This window comes from Typopeltis vanoorti, chromosome 8 (genome assembly GCF_054136105.1).
Source record: "Typopeltis vanoorti isolate ZY-2024b chromosome 8, IOZ_Tvanoo_1.0, whole genome shotgun sequence".
Taxonomy (NCBI): Eukaryota; Metazoa; Arthropoda; class Arachnida; order Uropygi; family Thelyphonidae; genus Typopeltis; species Typopeltis vanoorti.
In genome coordinates this window covers 113,919,221-113,941,499 of record NC_143556.1, presented here as the reverse complement: position 1 = coordinate 113,941,499, position 22,279 = coordinate 113,919,221, and the positions used below count along the sequence as shown (strand labels likewise).

Genomic DNA, 22,279 nt, shown 5'->3' with positions numbered 1-22,279 from the left:
TACATGCTGATTAAGTTTGTTTGTATTTTTTTAAACAAATTTTTATGTCCACACAAACATAGTACTTTTCTTAAAAATTATTCAAAACCATTTAATAAAATAAACCATTAAAATAGAGCCGCTATAGCTCAGTCAGTATAGACAAAGCCCTTTGGTCAGAAAGACCTGGGCTCGATTCCCGTTCATGATGCGAGGAACCTTTATCTGCTCTCTTTCGACTAAAGGTGAGTTAGCCGGTCTCATATGGAGGTAGAGGGTTTTTTTCACCTGGAAACTCAGGTTTTTCATTCCTCACAATAGGAAACCGGCCCGTGAACACATACGGATCTACAGTCATAAAATGTATTCCTCACTAGGAGGGCTCAACCAGTCCTAAGGGATGGTCGAGGATCGAGGGGAATAACCCCACACAAATAAATGAAAAAAAGCACTAAAATGGACCAATAAAAGGCGAATATATGGATGCTTGGGCAAGCGATCGTGTCTTCTATATGGTTCTAGGGCAACTTGTAAATGTCGGTGAGTGTATTCCCATAAGCACTCTGGTCAACTTTTATGAAACTTTCATAGTTTATACATTCATCTTTGAAATAATGCTGCATTTAACATTATTTTTAAATGGGAGAACATTTGATTTATATAATTTTGCACCTCTGAAATGAAGCCTTGGCTCTTTATTTTAGTAAATACCTTATGCACTGACCAACAGTTCGCTTACAAAAAATACACCTCTCAGACACCGAGTTCCTTAGTAGCGAACAAGAGTTTTTGCTCTCTTAAGGTTTCTGAGGAGCACCAACAGTTTGAAACAGCTGTCAGGACAGTGAAACCTTATCAAAATGGACCAATAATAGGCAAATGTATGAAAGCTTGGGCAAGCGATCATGTCTTCTATATGGTCTGCACCAGGGCAACTCGTAAATGCAGGTAAGCGTATTCCCATAAGCTCTCTGGTCAACTTTTTTAGTTGGCCAGCATTTTAGTTTATGAAACTTTCAAAGTTTCTACATTCAGCTTTGAAATAATGCTGGATTTAATATCCACTTGATTTATATAATATTCAAAACCATTCCTCATAATTTCAATTTCTTCATTAATATCCATTACTAACAAAACTATTCTGTACAATTTAAAATAAACACTAATGATGAAATGGCCAGCAGATTGTTTTTATAATTTTAATTTGAAATCTTTGTCCATTCCACTTATCAACTTCTTTGTTCACCAATTATGTTCATGTGCTTCATTTTTGGCTACTAAGCATATGCGTGGGGTGGTGTGAAAAGTTCTCAGCATAACAATGAAAAAACGAATTTATAATTTCAAAAATTCTTTTTATTTTACAACATAATCTCCCTTAACACTAATACATTTATTACAGTGATGCTCCAAAGCCATTATCCTATCCCTGTAGTGGTTCTCAGTAAGATCTGCAAAATACTCCTCTACAGCTGCATCACCCTTGATTTGAAGAAAAACACTGACCAGCGAGGAAGAGTTTTAGTTTTGGGAAGAGATAGAAGTCAGAGGGAGCCAAATCTGGGGAATATGATGGATGTTCCAACATCCACCCTATTTTCCAACATGAAAATTAAGGGATGTTCCAACATCCCTTAATTTTCCCACTACAAAACACCTTTGTAGGCAGGTGCATTGTTCTGATGAAAGATGATTTTTTTCTTCTGCAAACCTGGTCTTTTCTCATGAATTTTTTCATCTAGTCTGGTTAAAAGATTGGAATAATATTCCCCAGTTACTGTTTTACCCTTTTCAAGATAATTAATAAACAAAATGCCTTTAGCAGCACAAAACACCGATGGCATGACCTTGCCTTCTTTGGTGCTGAACAACCGGCTTCTGTCCACTGTGACTGCTGTTTGGATTCGGGTGTGTACCAGTAAATCCATGTCTCATTCATAGTAATAAATCGAAGCACAAAATCAGTTTCATTCTTGTTAAAACGCACCAAGCACTGTTCAGAGATTTTCATGCGAGTGCGTTTTTGATCTGAATGGCACCCAACTTGCACAAAGCTTTTTCATTTGCAATTCTTCAAGCAAAATGTATCCTACACATTCTTTTGAAATGCCTATAGTCTCAGCAATTTCATGCACTTTGACTTGGCAGTCATCCAATATCATATCGTGCACTGATCAATGATTTCTGGTGTTGTTACATTTTTTGGATGTCCTTCACATCTTCAATATTTTCAAGGCTGGTACGGCCACGTTTAAACTTGGCAGCCTATTTTTCAACTGTCAAAAATGAAGGAGAGTGCCCATAAACTTTTATGAACTTCAAAAGTTTCTTTTGGCATTAAACCTTCTTTTACAAAGAATTTTATAACTGCATGATACTCAATTTTATCCATTTCAAGGGTTACATAGTAACCCTTGAAAAGGATAAAATTGAGTATCGCTTGGCTTCTGACAGCTGTATAAAAAACTACTTGATAGAATGATTTGCAATTTCACATGGATGCTTATGATAGACGTACCAACTTAGAAAAAAAAAAAATCTTGTCAATAGTGTTGCCATTTATGGTTGAGGCTGAGAACTTTTCAGACCATCCATGTATATTTAAATCTCTCATAATTAAGCTCCATTCTCAACACCTTACTCTTATTTTACATTACAGTTAATCAAGTTTGGCTTCAAAATTACACAGCCAGGAATGTCTTTTTAAGTACATAATTAAAATTTTGTATTAAATGTAATACATCTAATACTCAACTTGAGCTACCCCATTCTCCTTTGGTTGGAGATTAGGGTAGCTCCAACACACAAGCTTTGTTATTTCCATTACTGTTTTCATTCTGGAGACATAAAACTAAGTTGCAGGAACTTTCTGCATTAAATAAACACTTTTCATCTCACAGTTCTCGAAGAATAAATTCTTCTTTTAACTCCACTTCTGACATTGCAGCCTAATTTTCAAATTTTGAAATGCAGAGTCAAATCCACCCCTTCCCCAACTGCTTTTAGAACTTTCATTTTCAGACAATTTTCAAATTATAAAATAAATAAATAAAATAAGATTTTAAAAATGACTACCCACATATTATAAAATAAAGAACATTTTCCAACTTACTATTTTTCGCATGTTATTAACTAATTGCATGTTATCAAGTAAGCAACATTTTTCAATTTATTTTCTGTTCTTTATATCTCTCTGGCCTTTGTGTGCTGATTAAAGAAAACTAATCTTTCATCTTGTATGCTACACTTGAATGTAGCATACAAGAAAAATACCAGAATGATCATAAATTGTTATCTTATATCAATATTTTTTATTCTTTTGCAAAAGTTCATTCCCATCTGAACGCTTGATGTACCACAGACTGACTGAAGCAATCAAATATCGAGAAACTCTGAATGTTTACCTTTGCACTTAAATTGACAGGACATGACAAATACCTTGAACTGCAACACTTTTAAATTAGAATGGAATATCAATTAGTGCTAGTGGAATTCTTGCTCTCGATGCAACTTGGCCATTACCATTCAAAAATAAATAAATAAATAAATAGTTACTTCAAATATATGTTTTGATGTAGTTGCTGAAGACATAACTTTGCTAAATCCTAAAATTTGATGAGTCAAGATTTCTTAATAGTATCACTGAAGATTCAACGTTTGAAAACTAAATTATAAGCAGGTATATTGCTAGCTAGTATTGAAAAAGTTTAAAAATTCAGATGAATATATATTCCACTGAATATACAGGAAATGGCTACTCAGTGATATTGCTAAACTTTGCAAAAGAATTTGACAAGAATCCACATAGAACTCTACTGCATAAATTGGAGCAAATGGTGATGACTAAGTCTGGTGATTTGGATTAAAAGGTGGCTGATGGGCAGATATCAAAGAGTGGTTTATGGCGGAGTGAGTCCAGAAGGTAAGTGACCAGTGGTATACCACAGGGCTCAGTACTTGGTCTGCTTGTTTAATTTGTATACAGCAATGATACTGGAAATGATTTCACGAGAAATAGCAGTTGTTTGCTGATGATACCAAACTGAGAAGAGCAATGGTAAATGAAGGCAATGCAGAGATCATGAAGGCTTAAACAGACTAGCAGTATGGGGAAAGGTAAATGGCTGCCAAGTATGAGATGTACTATACTGATGGAATTGAACTGCAAGAAACATGAGGCCAGGGACTTGGATGTGATTGTGGACAGGGAGTTGAAGTTCAGAGGGCATATTGAGAAGGTGACCAAAACAGCACATCAGATTATGCAAGCAGTGTGTTTGTCAACATTTATATAGGGGAACAATAAAGCTTTGAAAAGGCCACATCTAGATTACTGTGAACATATCTGGACTCCTGGATTCCATAAGGATGAAGAAATGGAAAAAATTCAGAGGTGAGTGACAAAAATTGTGGCAGGTTTATGGAATGCTCCATATGAGAAGAGATTGATGGTCTGTAAGCTTCAAAAATTAGTTGATAGGCAAAAAAGAGGAGACATGATAACATCAGAGGGATTTTATGGGATTGCCACTGAAGACTTTTTTCAGTACATGGCAAAAAGGGAGAGAAGAAGGAGTGGAAGCTGTGTAAGAGTGTGGTTAGCAAAAGTGTTGGGACTAGATTTTTTTGCTTGGAGGGTGATGAATGGGTTCAAAAAAAAAAAAAAAATATTTACTTGCTTAACCCTTGGTATGCAGTTATACAATGCTTGTATCAGATACTGCTTTGTGAATTTCCATGCACTGCCAACATCTTTTCTGCTCAGCTCATCTACCCAACGTACTGATGCTAACTGACTACAGAGCTTCCTATAATCACCCACTTTATACTCTTCCATGCATATATCCATTTTTGGCAGTAACCTTTTCTTGTTTCACCACTTCCCAAACAAGTACCTGATGATCACTCTCTCACCAACCAGCAACAGTGTCAACACTTCATTAACAACTACATCTTGTGAAGGTATCACCAAATCTAAACCATTAAAGCCTCTAGTTGCTTCAATCACATGCTGCTTAAGATACTTATCTTTCAGAAATTCCACAAACTCGCTCTCCTTGTTCTCATACACTATCTCCTCCTTCCAGTCTATGTTTCAGTAATTAAAGTCTCCCATCAGGATCATCTTTTTATATTTCTCAAATAATTTGCCTAAACATTTCACAATGAGTATTCTCTGCATTCCTTGGCTTATAGCAGCATTCTATCAGATATACTAAGCTGTTTATTTCAACTTCATGCCACACAGATTCAAAATCTGTGCATGGACTATCAACTTCCACACTTTGTGGACACAATTCTTCTGCAATCATTATCAGCAGTCCCCCCCCCCCCTACTCTTTTCACATTTCTATCCTTCTGGAAAATTATATATCCTTCTAATTCTATTCCCAACATCACACTCTCCTCAGACAACCAAATTTCACTTATTTCCAATTATTTTTGGGAATACTATCTCAATCAATGCGATAAACTCATCTATCTTATTTTAAATACTCTTACATTTGTGTATAAACATAATAATCCCTGATCACTTGCCTTAGTATCCCATAATGCAAAGCACATATCCTTATGGGTATGTATAATGCTATGCATTATGGAAAGGGTCACTACCCAGACTGGTTTCAACCTTTATTGAGGTGCTGTTTAAGTAAAGACCTCTAAAAATTAGGCGGTCCCCCAGACCACTCCCTACGAATGACAGAAGGACTGGTATAGGTATGTATAATGTTATGCATTATGGAAAGGATCACTACCCAGACTGTTTACAACCTTTCTTGAGGTGCTGTTTAAGTAAATACCTCTCTAAAAATTAGGCGGTTCTCGGAATCTCGGGATAATGCTATGACATGACTACAGCTGGACACGTAATAGATTTGGTCATCGGTTTCTTGAGATGTGGAAGTGGTGGAGAGGCTTCAGAGGGAAGTTACCAAAATGGTAACTGGTTTACGATGTGATCCCTATGAGGACAGCTGAAAGTAAGTGAATTATGAAGTTTACTTAATATGTGGGAAAGAGAGGATATGATAAAAACATAAATTACTAAAGGTGTTTTATAGAGAGAACAAAGGATCATTCTAGAAATTGTGCAAGAGTGTAAAAGACTGGATTTTTTGCTTGGAAGTGGTAAATAAGTGTTATGGGTGATAGAGGTGGTTTTTCATTCACAAAGAAAGTACTTCTTTCTTTGTGAATGATTTCAAGGAGAGATATATATATGACAGGCATGATTGGTGTAAGCCTTCCACAATGAGTCTTTAGCCTCCATGGAGATGCCTATAGAATTCTTCTTTTTTTCCGTCTAAGACAGATCGAGTCTTCTCTTGAGCAGGATCTTCCAGTCTTCTCTATTCCTTGCTGTTCGAAAAAGTTCCTTATATTAAATAAAAATCTCAGGATGAGAGATAGATGTAGAAAGTTTTTTTACCTTTGGTAAAATATACGTTAAAGATACCAAGCTATTTTAAACCTGGTTTTAATCCATTTCCCAAGTAAGCAAACAGACAAGAAAGTCAAGTTTGCACCTGCAAGTAGTACAAGTCTGGGTGATCCGCATATAGTGCAAGTCTTAGATAACTCGTGGTAAAGGTGGAATAAGCTCTGATCACTATTCTTAATACCCTTAATGCAAAGCACATCTCCTTGAGGAGATGTATGATGCTATGTAGTGGCCCCTTGCCTTTAATACATAGCATCATACATCTTTTCAAGGAGATGTGCTTTGCATTAAGGGTAAATATTAAGAATAGTGATCAGAGCTTATTCCACCTTTACCACAAGTTGCCTAAGACTTGCACTACGTACGGATCACCCACACTTGCACTACTTGCAGGTGCAAACTTGACTTTCTTGTCTGTTTGCTTACTTGGGAAATGGATTAAAACCAGGTTTCTATCTCTAATGTATATTATACCCAAGGTAAAAAAACTTTCTACAAAGTTCCTTATATGTTCTGCATCCCGAGATGCTCTTTATTAATTTCAGTCAGGTAATTCTTGGTCTTCCAGGTCTTCTTTTTTCAGTTGGAAAAGTATTGATTAGAAAACAACAACTATCTCAGTATTGTTTTCTAATTTTTTCTATTATTGTCTTTTTATACAATAATTCTTGTCTGACTGTGCTGTTTGTTTTCTTTTCTATCCAACTTGTTCTATTTATTTTTCTTAAGCATTCATTTCAAATGCCAGCAGTTTTTTCTCCTCTCTTTTCTTAACTGTCCATGTTTCTGCGCCATAGATGACTGTTGGTATAATTATTGATTCATATATACGCGTGGATAGGCTTATGTGTTCGTCAGACATTTTTGTAATAGATTTCACGGTTTGATATGAACACAGATGGATAAGAAAATAACTATTTATTAACTTAAAAGCTAATATTTCGCTGGTATTATATCCAGCATCTTCAGAGCACATAACACAAAGTTTGTAACAAATGCAAAACGACCACAATCTGGTAACAGTGGAGCTAGTGCATTACTTTTGTTTCTTTCCAATTGATCCTGTGTGCAGGGGTATCCAAAGCATCGTCTGCCAGACCCAACTTGCCATAGCAAAAGTGTCAGATATATTTTTTGTGTTCACTGAGGTGGATGTCCACAGGTCTTCCTGTCTGTCCGTAGTAGGCTTGATGGCAAGAACAGGGCACTTCATAGACTCCTGGATGTGATAAAGGAGTGTGCATTTGTCCTTAGGTGAACGGATGAGAGTTGCTAATTTTACATAAGGTTTAAATACTGTGTGTAGCTGGTGTTTGTTAAGCACCTTAGATATCTTTTCAGATGTGCCTTTAATGTATGGGATGGTGATAGTTTTGTTGTAGTCTTCTGTGGTAGATAGAGGGGATTTCTGGGTAGCATTTAGTATGTTATCTATTTTATGGGGATTATAACCGTTGGTTAAGAAGGTGTGTCATAGGTGAGAAAGTTCAGCAGTGAGAGCAATGCCATTGGAACAGATTGCTCTAGCTCTATGGGTTAGTGTTTTTAAGATACCATATTGTTGAGAAGGATGATGGTGTGATTTTTTGTGTAAGTATCTCCCTGTATGTGTGGGTTTTCTATAAACCGAAAATGGAAAGAAATTGGAAAAATTTGAAAAAAGCTCAATTGGAAAGAAACAAAAGTAATGCACAGAAGCTTCTACAAGTCAGAGAGGTTGTTTCTGGAATCAACAGAAGCCTTAAAACATACTCCAAACCTTAACAAGTATGGCTGTATAAATCTACCAAAGATTTGGGAGACAGTCATCTTAAGACCAAATTAATATTTATTACTTTTATTTTATTTCATTTTTTCAAACTTTCTAAGACTATCATTTGGACTACTATTTCAAAACTTTGAATTTTTTTTTTTTTTTAAACCTAGATAGTGCCATATTAGGACTTGTGTTACACGCTGCAATTACTTTTACTAGCCCCACTGTTACACCACATTGTGGTCGTTTTGCATTTGTAACAAACTTTGTGTTGTGTGCTCTGAAGATGCTGGATATAATACCAGCAAAATATTAGCTTTTAAGTTAATAAATAGTTATTTTCTTATCCATCTGTGTTCATATCAAACTGTGAAATCTATTACAAAAATTGATTCATATAATTTGATTTTGGCTTACTTAGATAACTTGTTTGTTTTCCAGATTTTCTGTAATTTTCCCATGGTAGTCCAGCCTATCGCTATTCTGTGTTTGATTGTTTTGAGTTCATCTATTGTTTCTGTTAGTTTTGATCCAAGATATATGAAGTTCTCTACTTGTTCTATTTGTTCTCCATTTAGGGTGGCTGAGATGGTAGTTCTGTTCCTCTCTATTTTCATCACTTTTGTCTTTTGTATATTTATTGTTATATCATATGTTTTACAGGTTTCATTTAGCCTGTTTATCAACCTTTGTAGTTCCATTTGGGGTTTCTTGCAATAAGGATGAGATCATCCACATATTTGATATTATTTATGTTTAAACCATTGACATTGATTCCAGGCTCATTGTCTATTGCCTTCTTTACAACTAAGTCTAGATATATGTTGAATAGGCATGGGGATAATGGGCATCCTTGCATTACTCCTTTTTGGATCTCTATGGGTTCTGTTGTGAGTGTGTCCTTTTTAATTATTGCATTTGTCTTAGAGTAATATTTTATCAGAAAGTGTATTATATATTTGTCTATTGCTTTTTCTAGTAGAACTTTAAGAAGGATTTCTCTGTTGATGCTATCGAAAGCTTGTTTAAAGTCCACAAAACAACAATATAGTTCTTTATGGTCTTAATGTCCAGAGGGAATCACAATAAATGGAAAGATTGTTAACAACCTACGATATGCAGATGACACCGTGCTAATTGCAGATAACATTATGGATCTCCAAAAACTCATTGACAGAGTATACATAGAAAGCCAAAGAATGGGAATAAATATAAACATCAACAAGACAAAATACATGATCATCAGCAAACATCCAGCCCCATCAATGAAACTGACACTCAATGGGAAAAATATTGATCAAGTGTCAAGATATAAATATCTTGGTTGTTGGCTTAATGAACGGTGGGATCCAGAAATAGATATAAAGACAAGGATTGAAGTTGCACGGCAGTCCTTCATGAAAATGAGAACACTATTCTGCAATAAAGACCTAAACATGGAAGTCAGATGCCGAATGCTGAAATGTTACATATGGCCTATTCTGCTCTATGGAGTTGAAACATGGACATTGAAGGCGACAAAAATCAAGAAAATCGAAGCCTTTGAGATGTGGCTAAACAGAAGAATGCTAAAGATATCATGGACAGAAAAAATTACCAATGAAGAGGTCTTAAAATCCATTGGCAAAGCTAAACATCTTGTACAAATAATCAAGAAACGAAAAACATCATATCTTGGCCACATCATGAGAAACAGCAAATACCAACTTCTACAAACTATTTTGGTAGGAAGAATTGATGGCAAAGGAACTAGAGGAAGAAAAAGAATATCATGGTTTGACAACATCAAGACGTGGACAGGAAAGAGCAGTGCACAACTGCTCAGATTAGCACAAGACCGCAGTTTGTTCGCCAAGATGGTCGCTGACCTTCGATAGAAGATAGCACAAAAAGAAGAAGATATTTATTGTTATATCATATGTTTTACAGGTTTCATTTAGATTGTTTATCAACCTTTGTAGTTCCATTTGGGGTTTCTTGCAATAAGGATGAGATCATCCACATATTTGATATTATTTATGTTTAAACCATTGACATTGATTCCAGGCTCATTGTCTATTGCCTTCTTTACAACTAAGTCTAGATATATGTTGAATAGGCATGGGGATAATGGGCATCCTTGCATTACTCCTTTTTGGATCTCTATGGGTTCTGTTGTGAGTGTGTCCTTTTTATTGCATTTGTCTTAGAGTAATATTTTATCAGAAACTGTATTATATATCTGTCTATTGCTTTTTCTAGTAGAACTTTAAGAAGGATTTCTCTGTTGATGCTATCGAAAGCTTGTTTAAAGTCCACAAAACAACAATATAGTTCTTTATGGTCTTCCTAGCTGAGCTCTACTAGTTGGTGCAATGTGAAAATCTGGTCTATTGTTGAATAGTTTCCTTGGAAACCAGCTTGTTCTATGCCTATCAGTTCTTCATAGGTGTTTTTTTAATCTATTTTGTATATTACTTAAATTAAGGGGATATCAAATCCCGCATAGTTTTAAAACCGAATAAGAAACTCAAACTTAAGTAACTATTTTGTATAATTCGTACGAATATTTTATAGGTGTGGGAGAGTAAATTGATTCGTCTGTAATTTCTGCAGTCTCTTTTGTCTCCTTTCTTGTACATTGGGATGATCTTTCCAGTTCTCTACTCATCTGGGATCTCTCCTGTTTGTAGTATTTTATTGAATAGGGTTGTTAAATATTCTATTGATGTGCTGCCTCCATATGATCACAGTTCAGTAGGGACAGTATCAATGCCTGGTGCTTTATTGTTTTTCATCTGTTTTATTGCATATCTAACTTCTTGTAAAATTTTTGGGTGGTCGTTATTTTCTTCTATTGTTGGCATTGTAGTTTTGTCTCCTTGGTGAAAGATAGTCTTAAAATGGTTTGACCAGATTTTCTTATATCTTCAATATTTCTGGTTTCAGTCATCTTGTTGTTTATCACTGTTACTGCTTTTGCTGAGAATTCCTTTGTAATTTCTCTTATAGTATCATGGAAGACTTTTAGGTTGTTTTGTTGGCATGCTTCTTGGCATTTCTTAGCTTTTTCTTCTAACCATTTTTCTTTGACTTTTTTGCATAGGTTATCAACTTTATTTTTTAGTGCTCTGTATTTTTCTCTAGTCTCTTCGTTATTTTATTGGTTTACAAGTATCTTGGCCTCTCTTTTCTCTTCTATTGTAGCTACGATTTCTTGGGTTATTCATTGTTTGTTTATTTTGGGTTTGGTACCTAGAGTGTCTTTTGCAATTGATAACACTGTTTCTTTTTCTTCTTCCCAGTATTTTCCACTGTTCTGGAAGATGGAAGGTTTTAATTTCAAGCACATCTGTTCTAAAACTCGACTTCTGCTTGAGCTATCTTTTAGTTTTGATAAGTTGATGTTTTCTTCTTTTCTGATATTGTTTTTCCTGTTGAATTTTATCTTCACTTTGGCAGTTAATATTTCGTGGTCAGTGTCGAAATCAAAGCTTCTTAATGTTCGTACATTATTTACTGATTTTTCCATTGTTTGTTTATGATGATATCGTCTATGCAGTTCTTTATATTACCATCTGGGGGATGTCCATGTATATTTGTTATTAGGGCAATTGATAGAACAATGTGTTTGCAATCATTAGATCGTTTGCTTTACAGAAGTGAAGTAATTGTTCTCCTCTGTCGTTAAGCTCCGTGTCCAAATTTCCCCATCACATCTTTTTTGTCTGCTATGAACTGTCCTATTTTAGCGTTAAAATCTCCCACCACTATCATGAGTTCTCTATTTTTGGAATTATTTATTTCCTGTTGGTTCTTCATAGAAAATTTCTATTTCTTCCTCTGAATGGTTACTATCTGGTGCATATATTTGGATTATTTTAATTGTCTGACCTTTTTCTTTTGCTTGAAGTTTGGCTGTGATTATTCTAGGAGACACTCATATATTTGGATTATTTTAATTGTCTGACCTTTTTCTTTTGCTTGAAGTTTGGCTGTGATTATTCTAGGAGACACTCGTTTTATTTCAATTACTGAGTGTGTAAGTTTTTTCTCAATTAATAATGCAACTCCTCTGTGTATGTTATATAGTCTTCCTTCTGGTAAATCCATGAATCCATCTGTGTACCAATATGTCTCTGATAAACCTAAAATACTGCATTTCAGTCTTTTTAAATTTTCCTGGACTAACTGCAATTTTCCAGGTCGGTATAATGATCTTATGTTGAGGATGGCCATGTGTTTCACGTCCTTGGCTGACCACATTGCTGATTTCTCACCTATTCTATGTGGTCTTCAAGTATGCACGTCAGCTGTCCCTTATGCAGTAACACTATCTCGGTTTGTAGACTTTCTCCAGCTCATAGAGGTTGCTGGCATAATAATGTAGCCAGCTTGCTATGGCTCTGCTACATCCTTTGGTCCATGGCTCTTTATTCTTTATTCAGAGCAACTCATTTGGGTTTCTCCCATCTGCCACCTGGGGGATGCACTTGGTAGGAGTGTGGTCTTCCCCAAGGCCTATATAATAATAATAATAAATTCCCATTCAAAATTAATGATATAATCATTCTGCTAGGACTTTTTTTTTTTGCTATTATTTTTTTTGCTATCATTTTTGAATGTCATTTCAAAACAAACTTTTTAGTTCAACATTTCTTGCACAAAGTATGTTGCTGAAGTTCAGATTACTCGTCATAGCTAACTTCTTTTAGGTTCTAATAAACATATTTCACCCTCTCAAAAATATAAGATCTGGACATCACACTGTTTCCATAAACACAGCATTTCAATCTTTTCAGAAACTTTATTTTCTCATGTCTGACTGAAGTTCAGTACAGCAATCCCTCAATTAATGCACCTAATGCGCATTAATTTAGGGATTGATGTGCCTGTTCTTTAAAACAGGCACATTAATCGAAAACGCACTAACTGAATATAATAACCTATGGAAAAATGTATAATTCGTTCCTCAGATTTCTTTTTTTACCCTTAATTTTTTTTTTATAAAAGAATTAGGATATGTCTCAGGGTCTAGTTAAAGGAAAACCATGAAGCTGAAAGACAATAAAATATATTCAGAATATAAATTTATTATTCTGCTGCTTAACAAAGAATTGAGCTAACGTATTTTGGCAGGCACTATGTTTCTTTTTTTCATACAACTGACGGTATGGCCCTATTGCCTCTTCTGCAAATTTTACTGGTTTTTACTTCACCAGGGTCAGTCTCTAAGCATTGCTGCTTAAAAACTTTGTACGAAAACAATTTTCAAATTGTTTCTGTGAAACCTCTTTGGGCTTGTCAGTGATTAAATTTTCTTCATATTCTTCAGGATCTTCCTGCTGTGCATCTAAATTTAGCAGGTCAGAACCACTCAATTTCTCAGAATGAGATTTAATTAACTTAGATTCATTTGAAAAGTCTCTAAAATCATTTGCACAATGTGGAAGAATGTGCTTCCAAATGGCCTGTATATATATATATATACACACAAGCCATTTGGAAGCACATTCTTCCAAGGCATTCGATTCCAAAAAAGGCTGGTTTCATCGACATTAAATGTGTTGATCACAATAGTCCCTTTCTTACACAATTTTCTTCAAAATATCTGGATATCTTGATGATCTGCATGAGATATGATCTTAGATTTACCCATTTACCCTTATCTGCACTTGCAGCTTCGCCTGTGATTAGAACATTATGTAGGCTATTTCTCTTTTTGAAATGCTCAAATCACCCAGCACTAGCATGGAATTCTTCTTCTTTTCCATCATTGATAGCACTTTTTTTCCAGGTTACAAAGAGACTTTTGATTTAATAAGGCCAGTGTTTAGCAGGATCCGTTTTTGGTTACAATCTTCGCTCCCTATGTAAAAAGAAGTCTCTCTAATTCAATCATTATAATACTTTGATTTTCAGTGCATGTATGATGAACTTGAAGCAGCCTTACCTTTAGATTTACCCATTTTTGTGTTCTTGTCCTATCTTTGCTCTAGACTTGGGTTGTTCATTTTTCTTCCAATCAGATTACTTTTCGAATCATTTTAACTCTTCTATTTTTTGCTCACTAATTCTTTTACTCATGATTAAAGGTTAGGAAAATAATTTTAAATAAAAAAGTAAGGAAAATAACTGCATGAGATATGATCAGCAATCTGCTTTACATAGCATTTTGCTGATCAGATCACGACATAAATTTTGGCGGTAAATTTGGAACATATTGTACACGAAATAGTGTAGTATGCCATTAAAAAATAACTTTGTAAAATGTTTCAAATCAGTAACTAAATTATTTCATTCTGGTGAGTGATTTTTTAAAATAGTTAGCCATAAAAAATGTATAGATCGAAAATTTTTAAAATCTGTAACATTTATTTTTAAGATGTATAAATGCACATTAATCGAATTTGGATATCGAAAAAAAATTACGCACTAATCAGGGGGCATTAATCGAGGGATTGCTGTACTGGTTTCCTGTTCTAGATACCTGTCATTCATTCCTATGACAAACAGATGAAACACTACCTCAACACAAGAAAAATCAATCCAGATACTCTTAATGAAGTGCACAACTTTACTACTGAATCTGCTGTGCATTGGTCTAAGAATGCATGAATGCTGTAATAAAATCAATCTTGTTACTTTCACAGAGGAATATTTACCTTTACATAATGGCACATTATAGAATGTTTGGTTTGGTCCACATTTAATGATGGAACTTCCTTCCAATTTATAACCTTTATGGCACTGTACTTTAGCTTCATCACCGAACAAATAATCCTTATCAGAATCTACTATAAATCCATCTTGAATATCTGGAAGTGTTGCACAAGATGCACCTACAGAGAGAGATAGAGAAAAGAAAAAAAAAAAAAAAAAAATATATATATATATATACACACACACACACACACACAAATAGATATAGATTTCAGTTTTAAAATTATTTTCACTACTACTACATGTTACCTCCATGGAGTCCTACGCGCGCACGCACGCACACACAGAGAGAAATGCTAATCTCAAGTACCACAAACAGTTTCTCAAAAATGCAGCATATGATGCATTCTCAAATGTATGAAAAGCTTCATTTCATAGTAAACTGAATTTGAAGTGCAAGTAAAGGTGTGTAAACTTCCTTTTTTTCTTCTTTTTTTTTTAATATTTTGAGATAATATAACAAAGAATGTAATTTAACTAGTCTATGTGCAATAGTGACAGCATGAAACATAACATGCAGACTGATTTGCATTTACCATATTCACTTGTAACATGGATAACATAATGGTCCTGCAAAAAATATTACAAATAAAATACTTGCTAGTCATTATTGAACTAACCTGGGAAATGGCTAAGTATATGGATTTCCATTCAGAAAAGGTCACATGATGAACTATGAATCAGGAAATTATGATCAACTGAGGAGAATACTACGTTGAAGCATGCAGTATATTAGTTGGAAGATGGGAAGGATGAGAACATTAAAAAAATACTTAAACTATGTCCCTAGAGTTCAAAGAATAAATAGAGTAGGAGTGAGGAATACTACATGCATAAGGATGATGTCAGTCAAGAAAATTATAAGGCATTGACTAGAAAATTTACAGGTATTGTATGAAAAGTTAAGTATGAAAAGAAACTTGCTCTGCAAACTAATGACTACCCAAAAGAATTCTGTTGTTATGCTGATATATAGGAAAGAATAAAGGTGAAAGGATAACTTTACTGAATGAGGACTGCATGTAGGTGGCAGATGCAGAAGAGATTGTTCAGCTAATAAATGACCATTTTGCTAAAAGCTATCACCTGTTGATTTTGAAGACTATACAACATAGTCCTCTCAGGGGACCCTGTAACCCCTAGAGAGCGCGTCCCCTGGGTAGCGGATAGGGGAGCCCACCATGTATGTGTGTGTACATGCGTGTGCATGTGTGTGTATATATATGGTGGGGTGGTCCGAATATACTGAATAAGGACTCGTGGACCAACAGGGCCATAAGGGGCAATCATCTTGATTGTAAGGGAAGCGGCACTCCCATGGACCCCTAGCTGGATCTACCCTCTCCTTCTTCTACTTTGAGGAAGACCCACTTACTTTAATCTTTCCTATAAGGCCTTATCAGCCAACTCTTCTTACTTTATGACCCTTGTGCTATTAGAGTACTCGAGGGCCATGGGGTCTTTTCATTTCTGGCCTTACAACTATGTCCTCTCTATAAACCTTACTATATTTCTTCTATAATCTACCCTTTCCCCTTCAATATACCCTATTCCTCCTATGGGTTTAAATTCGGAAGAAGGCGAGTTCAGAAGCCTTAAGGTAGCAGCCCTACCACTGAACTATTCCATCATCAGGCTAGTCCCCTGGCATGGAGAACATAACCATACTTGTAAGCTGACAGAAAAAGATAATCGGATTGAATCTATGGGAAACGACCCTGGAATGGAAAAGGGAAAACGAAAATGGAAACGACAAAATATAATACACATAGCAAACTGGAATGTAAGAGGAATAGCATATAAAGAAATAGAACTAGACCAGTTATTAAATGAAAGAAATTTTAAAATAGCAGTAATCACTGAAACAAAAAAGAAATTAAAAGGAACTATGAAAACTGAAAATTTTAATGTGATATACAGTGGAGTCGACAGAGACCAAAGAGCACAAGCAGGAGTCATGATTTGGATTCATAACTCCCTTTCAAAACAGTTAAAACATTATAAATTATGGAATGAAAGAATAATAGAAGCTAGAATAAAAATAGATAGAGGCTATTTAACAATAATTGGTTTATATGCTCCAGAAGAAGGAAGAGAACAGGATAATATTGATTTTTATAATCAGCTACAAAACATATATAATAAAATAAATAAAAATGATTACATAATTTTAGCAGGAGACTTAAATGCAAGAATTGGAAACACGAAAATTAATAATAATATAGGAATACATGGAGAACACACTCTAAACAGAAATGGTAAAAAATTGATTGACTTTGTAGTTTATAATAACCTAAAAATAATGAATTCCTTCTATAAACATAAAGACATACATAAATATACTTGGGCAGCAAGAGGATGGAAATCAATATTAGATTACTTCATATTAAATGAAAAGACATCAAAATTTTCACTAGATGTTAGAGTTCACAGAGGATATGAAATAAGCAGTGACCACTTCCTTGTTAAAATAAAATTAAGATTACCACCTAAATGGCTACAAGTAACAAGAACAGAAAGAAAAATTGAAACATTTGTTTATAAAACTAGACTATTGAATGACACAAATGTACAATGGCTATATGAACAAAGAATTAACCAGTATCTAGATAAAATAAAACAAAATGAAAAAATAGAAATAGAATGGCTTAATATAAAAATGATACTAAATGCAAATGAAAGCTTAGGAAAGACCAAAAAATTCAATAAAAGAAAAAAACTGAAGATCTGGGATGATACAATCAAAGAAATAATCAAAAAGAAAAAAGAAGCCTATCACAAATGGTTAAGCAGTAAAAGATTAGAAGATGAAATAGAATATAAAAGAATAAGAGCCATAGCTAAAAGAGAAGTCAGAAAAAGACAGAGAATCATGGAATAAATTTGTTTCTAATTTAGAACATGATTTATATAAAATAAGACCCCATGTATATAAGATTTTGAAACACCTAAATGCAGATACCAAAGAAAACATAAAATTAAACACTGAATTGAAATTAGAAGAATTTCTAAATTACTACACAGAACTGTGGACAGACAAATATTTTAAAAAAGACGACTGGCGAACAATTAATGAAAATGAAAAGGAAATAACTGAAGAAGAATTAGAAATCAGCCTGAAAGAAACAAGAAACGGAAAATCACCTGGAGAAGATAAGCTAGGTTCAGAACTATATAAATACGCAGGAACAAGATTCAAAGGAAGACTCTTATTATTTTTAAATAAAATTTACTCAACTGGTATCCCCCCAATAGAATGGAAAAAAGCAATTGTGATTCCTATCTTTAAGAAAGGTAATAGAGATGACCCTAAAAACTATAGAGGTATCAGTATACTAAATTCATGTTACAAAATATACAGCAGAATCTTAAATAACAAACTAATGAAATATTCCGAAAACTTTATTCTAGAGGTAGAAAATGGATTTAGAAAAGGACGATCATGTATATACCCAGCCTTCTGCCTAAAATTAATAATAGAGAAAAGAAGAGAATATAATTTAGAAACACATATTACATTGATCGACTTTGAAAAAGCATTTGACAAAGTTAAAAGAAACATATTATTTAACATATTAAAAGAAAGACAAATACCAAATAATATCCTAAAAGCTGTCATGAGTATATATGAAAATAATCAAATACAAATAAGATTAAATCATGAGCTATCATATACAAGAGAGATAAACCAAGGGGTCCGACAGGGATGTCCCCTCTCAGCAACTCTTTTTAATATCTACTTAAATGAAATAATAATAAAATGGAGTAAAAATTTACATCAAGGAATTAAACTTTCACCTACAGTTAACTTAAACACTCTCCTCTTTGCAGACGACCAAATAATAATTACAAATTCTGAAGATAACTTACAGAAAGCTATTTTCAATCTAAATGAGATATCTAAAGATTATGGTATGATAATATCAACGGAAAAATCAAAAACTATGGCCTTTAAAGGACAAGATCCAGCAAGAACTAAAATAGTATTAGATAACAAGATCTTAGAACAGGTGAATTCATTTAACTACCTAGGATGTATGATCACTTATGAAAATGAAAAAGATATAAACATAAAAATTGCAAAATATTTAAAAATAACAGGAGTAATTAACTCTATATTTAAACCAAACCTAGTTCAAAAACAAACCAGGCTAAAAGTATACAATACATTAGCCCTACTGGTCTTAATGTATGGAAGCAAAATCTGGACAATAAAACAAAAAGACAAACAAAGATTAACAGCAGCAGAAATGAAGTTTATGAGAAAAACTGCAAAGTATACCCTATTTGATCACAAAAGAAACGAAGATATTATGAAAGAATTAAACCAAGAACCAGTAATTAAAAAAATTAAAAAATATAAACATAGATGGATGGAACACATTCAAAGAATGAAAACAGAAAGATTACCAAAACAAGCCATTGTTTTGATAATCTTTCTGTTGACTAATGGCTTGTACTTTATTAAAGTACAAGCCATTAGGAAAAAGAAAACCAGGGCGTCCTCTTAAACGATTCAACGATAACTTCTAAGGCTGGAACAGGCCATACTAGGCCTAAATCCTTGATACGTATGATGATGACAACATAGTCTTCAATGCTAACTCTATACTGGAGAAAGAAACTCAGGTGTAATTAGGAAGAGGAGGCGAGGGTATTAGAGCTGTTGCATAAACTGAATATGAATTCAGGAAGAACAGGAAGATTCCACAGGAATGGAAAGAATGTATGATAATCCCACTGCACAAGGGTGCACAAAGACCGATGTGTCTAATTATTGGTCTGTCAGTATCTCTGGAACAGCGATGAACATTTTGGAAAAATTGTAAGATCTTATGTACAGAAATGGGTTAACAGAGAATCTATACTCTGCAGTGAGTAGCATGGGTTTATTAAGGGAAGAGTATGTTTTGAGTAACTTATTAAAATTTTACAAGTCTTACAATTGAATTAGATGGATGCACTATGATAGTTTTTGGAGTTTTCTAAGATGAAGGATATGGGATTTTATTACAAACTATTAACTTGGATAAGACAATGACTGACAGTGATGTATGGGGAAAGGGGAGAGTCTGCAAGATTTAAGGTGACGAGCAGTGTATCCAGTGATTAGTTTATGATCCATTGTTATTCAGTTTACATTAATGACATTGGGAAAGGATTTGATACATGCATATGTTTGCTGATGACTAAATAATTTGAATAGGCTGAATTTGAGGATATATGAAAATGGCTATCAGTTTAATTTCAGTAAATGTAAAGCTCGTGCAATGAGATATGCAATGGCGTATTATGTTAATGGGATTATGCTACAAGAAACTGATCAGGCTGGAATCTGAGTTTTAGTAGATAGGAAGTTAAAATTCAGGAGCTATATAGCAGAGACTGTAAATACAATTCAGAGGATAATTGCAATATTGAAACGAATGTTGACATGTAAGGATAAAGAAGTCATTTTACGTCTTTAAAAAGGCATGGATATGACCTTAACAAATCTGTCTCAAATCCAGTGATGAGAGTGCAAAGTTAAACATGATTCAAGACCATGGAATGGAGATTATGATTAGAGATTTAGAATGGGTGAACTGCAGATACTCAAAGAGAAAGGTGATATGATAGAGAATTACAAACTTCTGAAAATGTCGAACGGGATACTGGTAGATATAGTTTTTCATTTTATGGAGGACAGGAATAGGAGACAAGGACCATCTGTGGAAGTTGAGAATGAATGCAGGCAAGAAAGGGATGAGAGCTAGATTGTTCTCTCATTGAGTGGTGCATGATTAGAATGATCTGCCTTTGGAGGTGGTGAGTGCTAGTATGAATGAATTCAAGAAAAGGTATGACAGCAGGTGTGGGCGATGTATTGTTGATTGCCTGCAAGTCTCTGGTTAATAATAATAAAAAAGCCTGCTTCCATGCTGATGGATAGATGTCAGGTGAGTAGAATAGATTATAAAGGCAACACAAATGGGTTTGAGTGCACAAATCATGGCATAGCAGAAAGGATACTACTTGGCCTGGTGGTCTCTTGTTAATATCAAGACTATTGAGTCTTTTTCTGATATCCTTCTGGCAAAAGGTCAGAGGAATAGTTCTGTGGATAGTTCTTGGAATAGTGAGAGAAGATATGCCACAGTCATCTAAACATCAGATGACCACGGCATATTGTATTTTCACCTACACTCTTCTTCCTATACATCGATGATCTTTCACTAACATCCACTTCAATTCGTAGCTTTGCTGAGATGTACTCATTCCTCTTCTTCATTCACCAAACCTTGTAGATAATCTACTGAAATTTAATGCTATCAAAGCACAATCCTGTCTTATTTCATGGAAGAAAGACCATGTTCAACACTCACTCATTTTGATAATAGCCAGCTCTTGATCAATGCCAATTTTTTCTTCTTGGACTGACTTTAATATCTAGCCAATTATGGCCTAAACACGTGTCCATCACCTCTTAAGCCTCAAAGCATCTTGGTGCTGTTTTTCATTCTAAACATTATTTCTCTTCTGCTCAACTAATAACACTTTCTAGAAGCCATCCAACCTTAGAATACTGTTTTCACATAATGCTTTCCTTTAGTGTGGTGATCAGCATTAATTTTAGACAAATTATGGAATCTACGACTATGTTCGAAATAATTATTTTAATTTCCTGATGTTTCGACCTTCATATTAAGGTCATCATCTGGGGTATACACACACACACATATACATACATATATATGTATGTGTACTCCAGATGATGACTTTAATACGAAGGTCAAAACATCAGGAAATTAAAATAATTATTTCTAACACAGTCTTAGAGTCCATAATTTGTCTAAAATTAATGCTGATCACCATGTAACACTAAAGGAAAGCATTATGTGAAAACAGTATTCTAAGGTTGGATGGCTTTTATAAAATACAAAGGCAAGCTCTATTACATTTCACACAGTATGCTAAAAAAGACAATGATTTGATTAATGGTTATTCTACTATAAATTAAACATACCAACAAATTATATACTTGGTTTAATCCTTTATCAAAGTTTGCGCTTGAAATATAATCAGGACTGGAGCAATTTGTATATATAAGCTAATGACTTCACATCACTTGCCTTAGTGGTTATTCTACTGGCCTGACCACTAGTGAAAATAAAATAAAATTAAAATAAATAAATTAAATAAAATAAAATAACTACATCAAAGCTATATTCTATTTAAGACAACATCAGAGAATTTTTTCTATGGATAGTTTTATTATTTAATCATGCTCATGTTTCTGATCATGCTCTGAACACTACATAGAATTGACTGGAAAGAACCTGCTGTTCACATCACACCAAATCGTGGCATGAATGTATATTCAAGGAGGCCTGTGAAATTCTTATCAACCACCCTAATCT

General features: G+C 34.2%; 1 protein-coding gene across 1 annotated transcript in view; it reads right to left on the bottom strand.

Annotated features, from left to right (window-relative positions):
* LOC150104294 (uncharacterized) overlaps positions 1–22,279 on the bottom strand; it is a 636,238-nt gene that overhangs the window by 472,106 nt on the left and 141,853 nt on the right. The window contains exon 14 of the mRNA XM_090396452.1: positions 14,822–14,998. Coding sequence (XP_090252578.1) covers positions 14,822–14,998 — 177 coding nt within the window. The remainder of the gene's footprint in view (positions 1–14,821; positions 14,999–22,279) is intronic.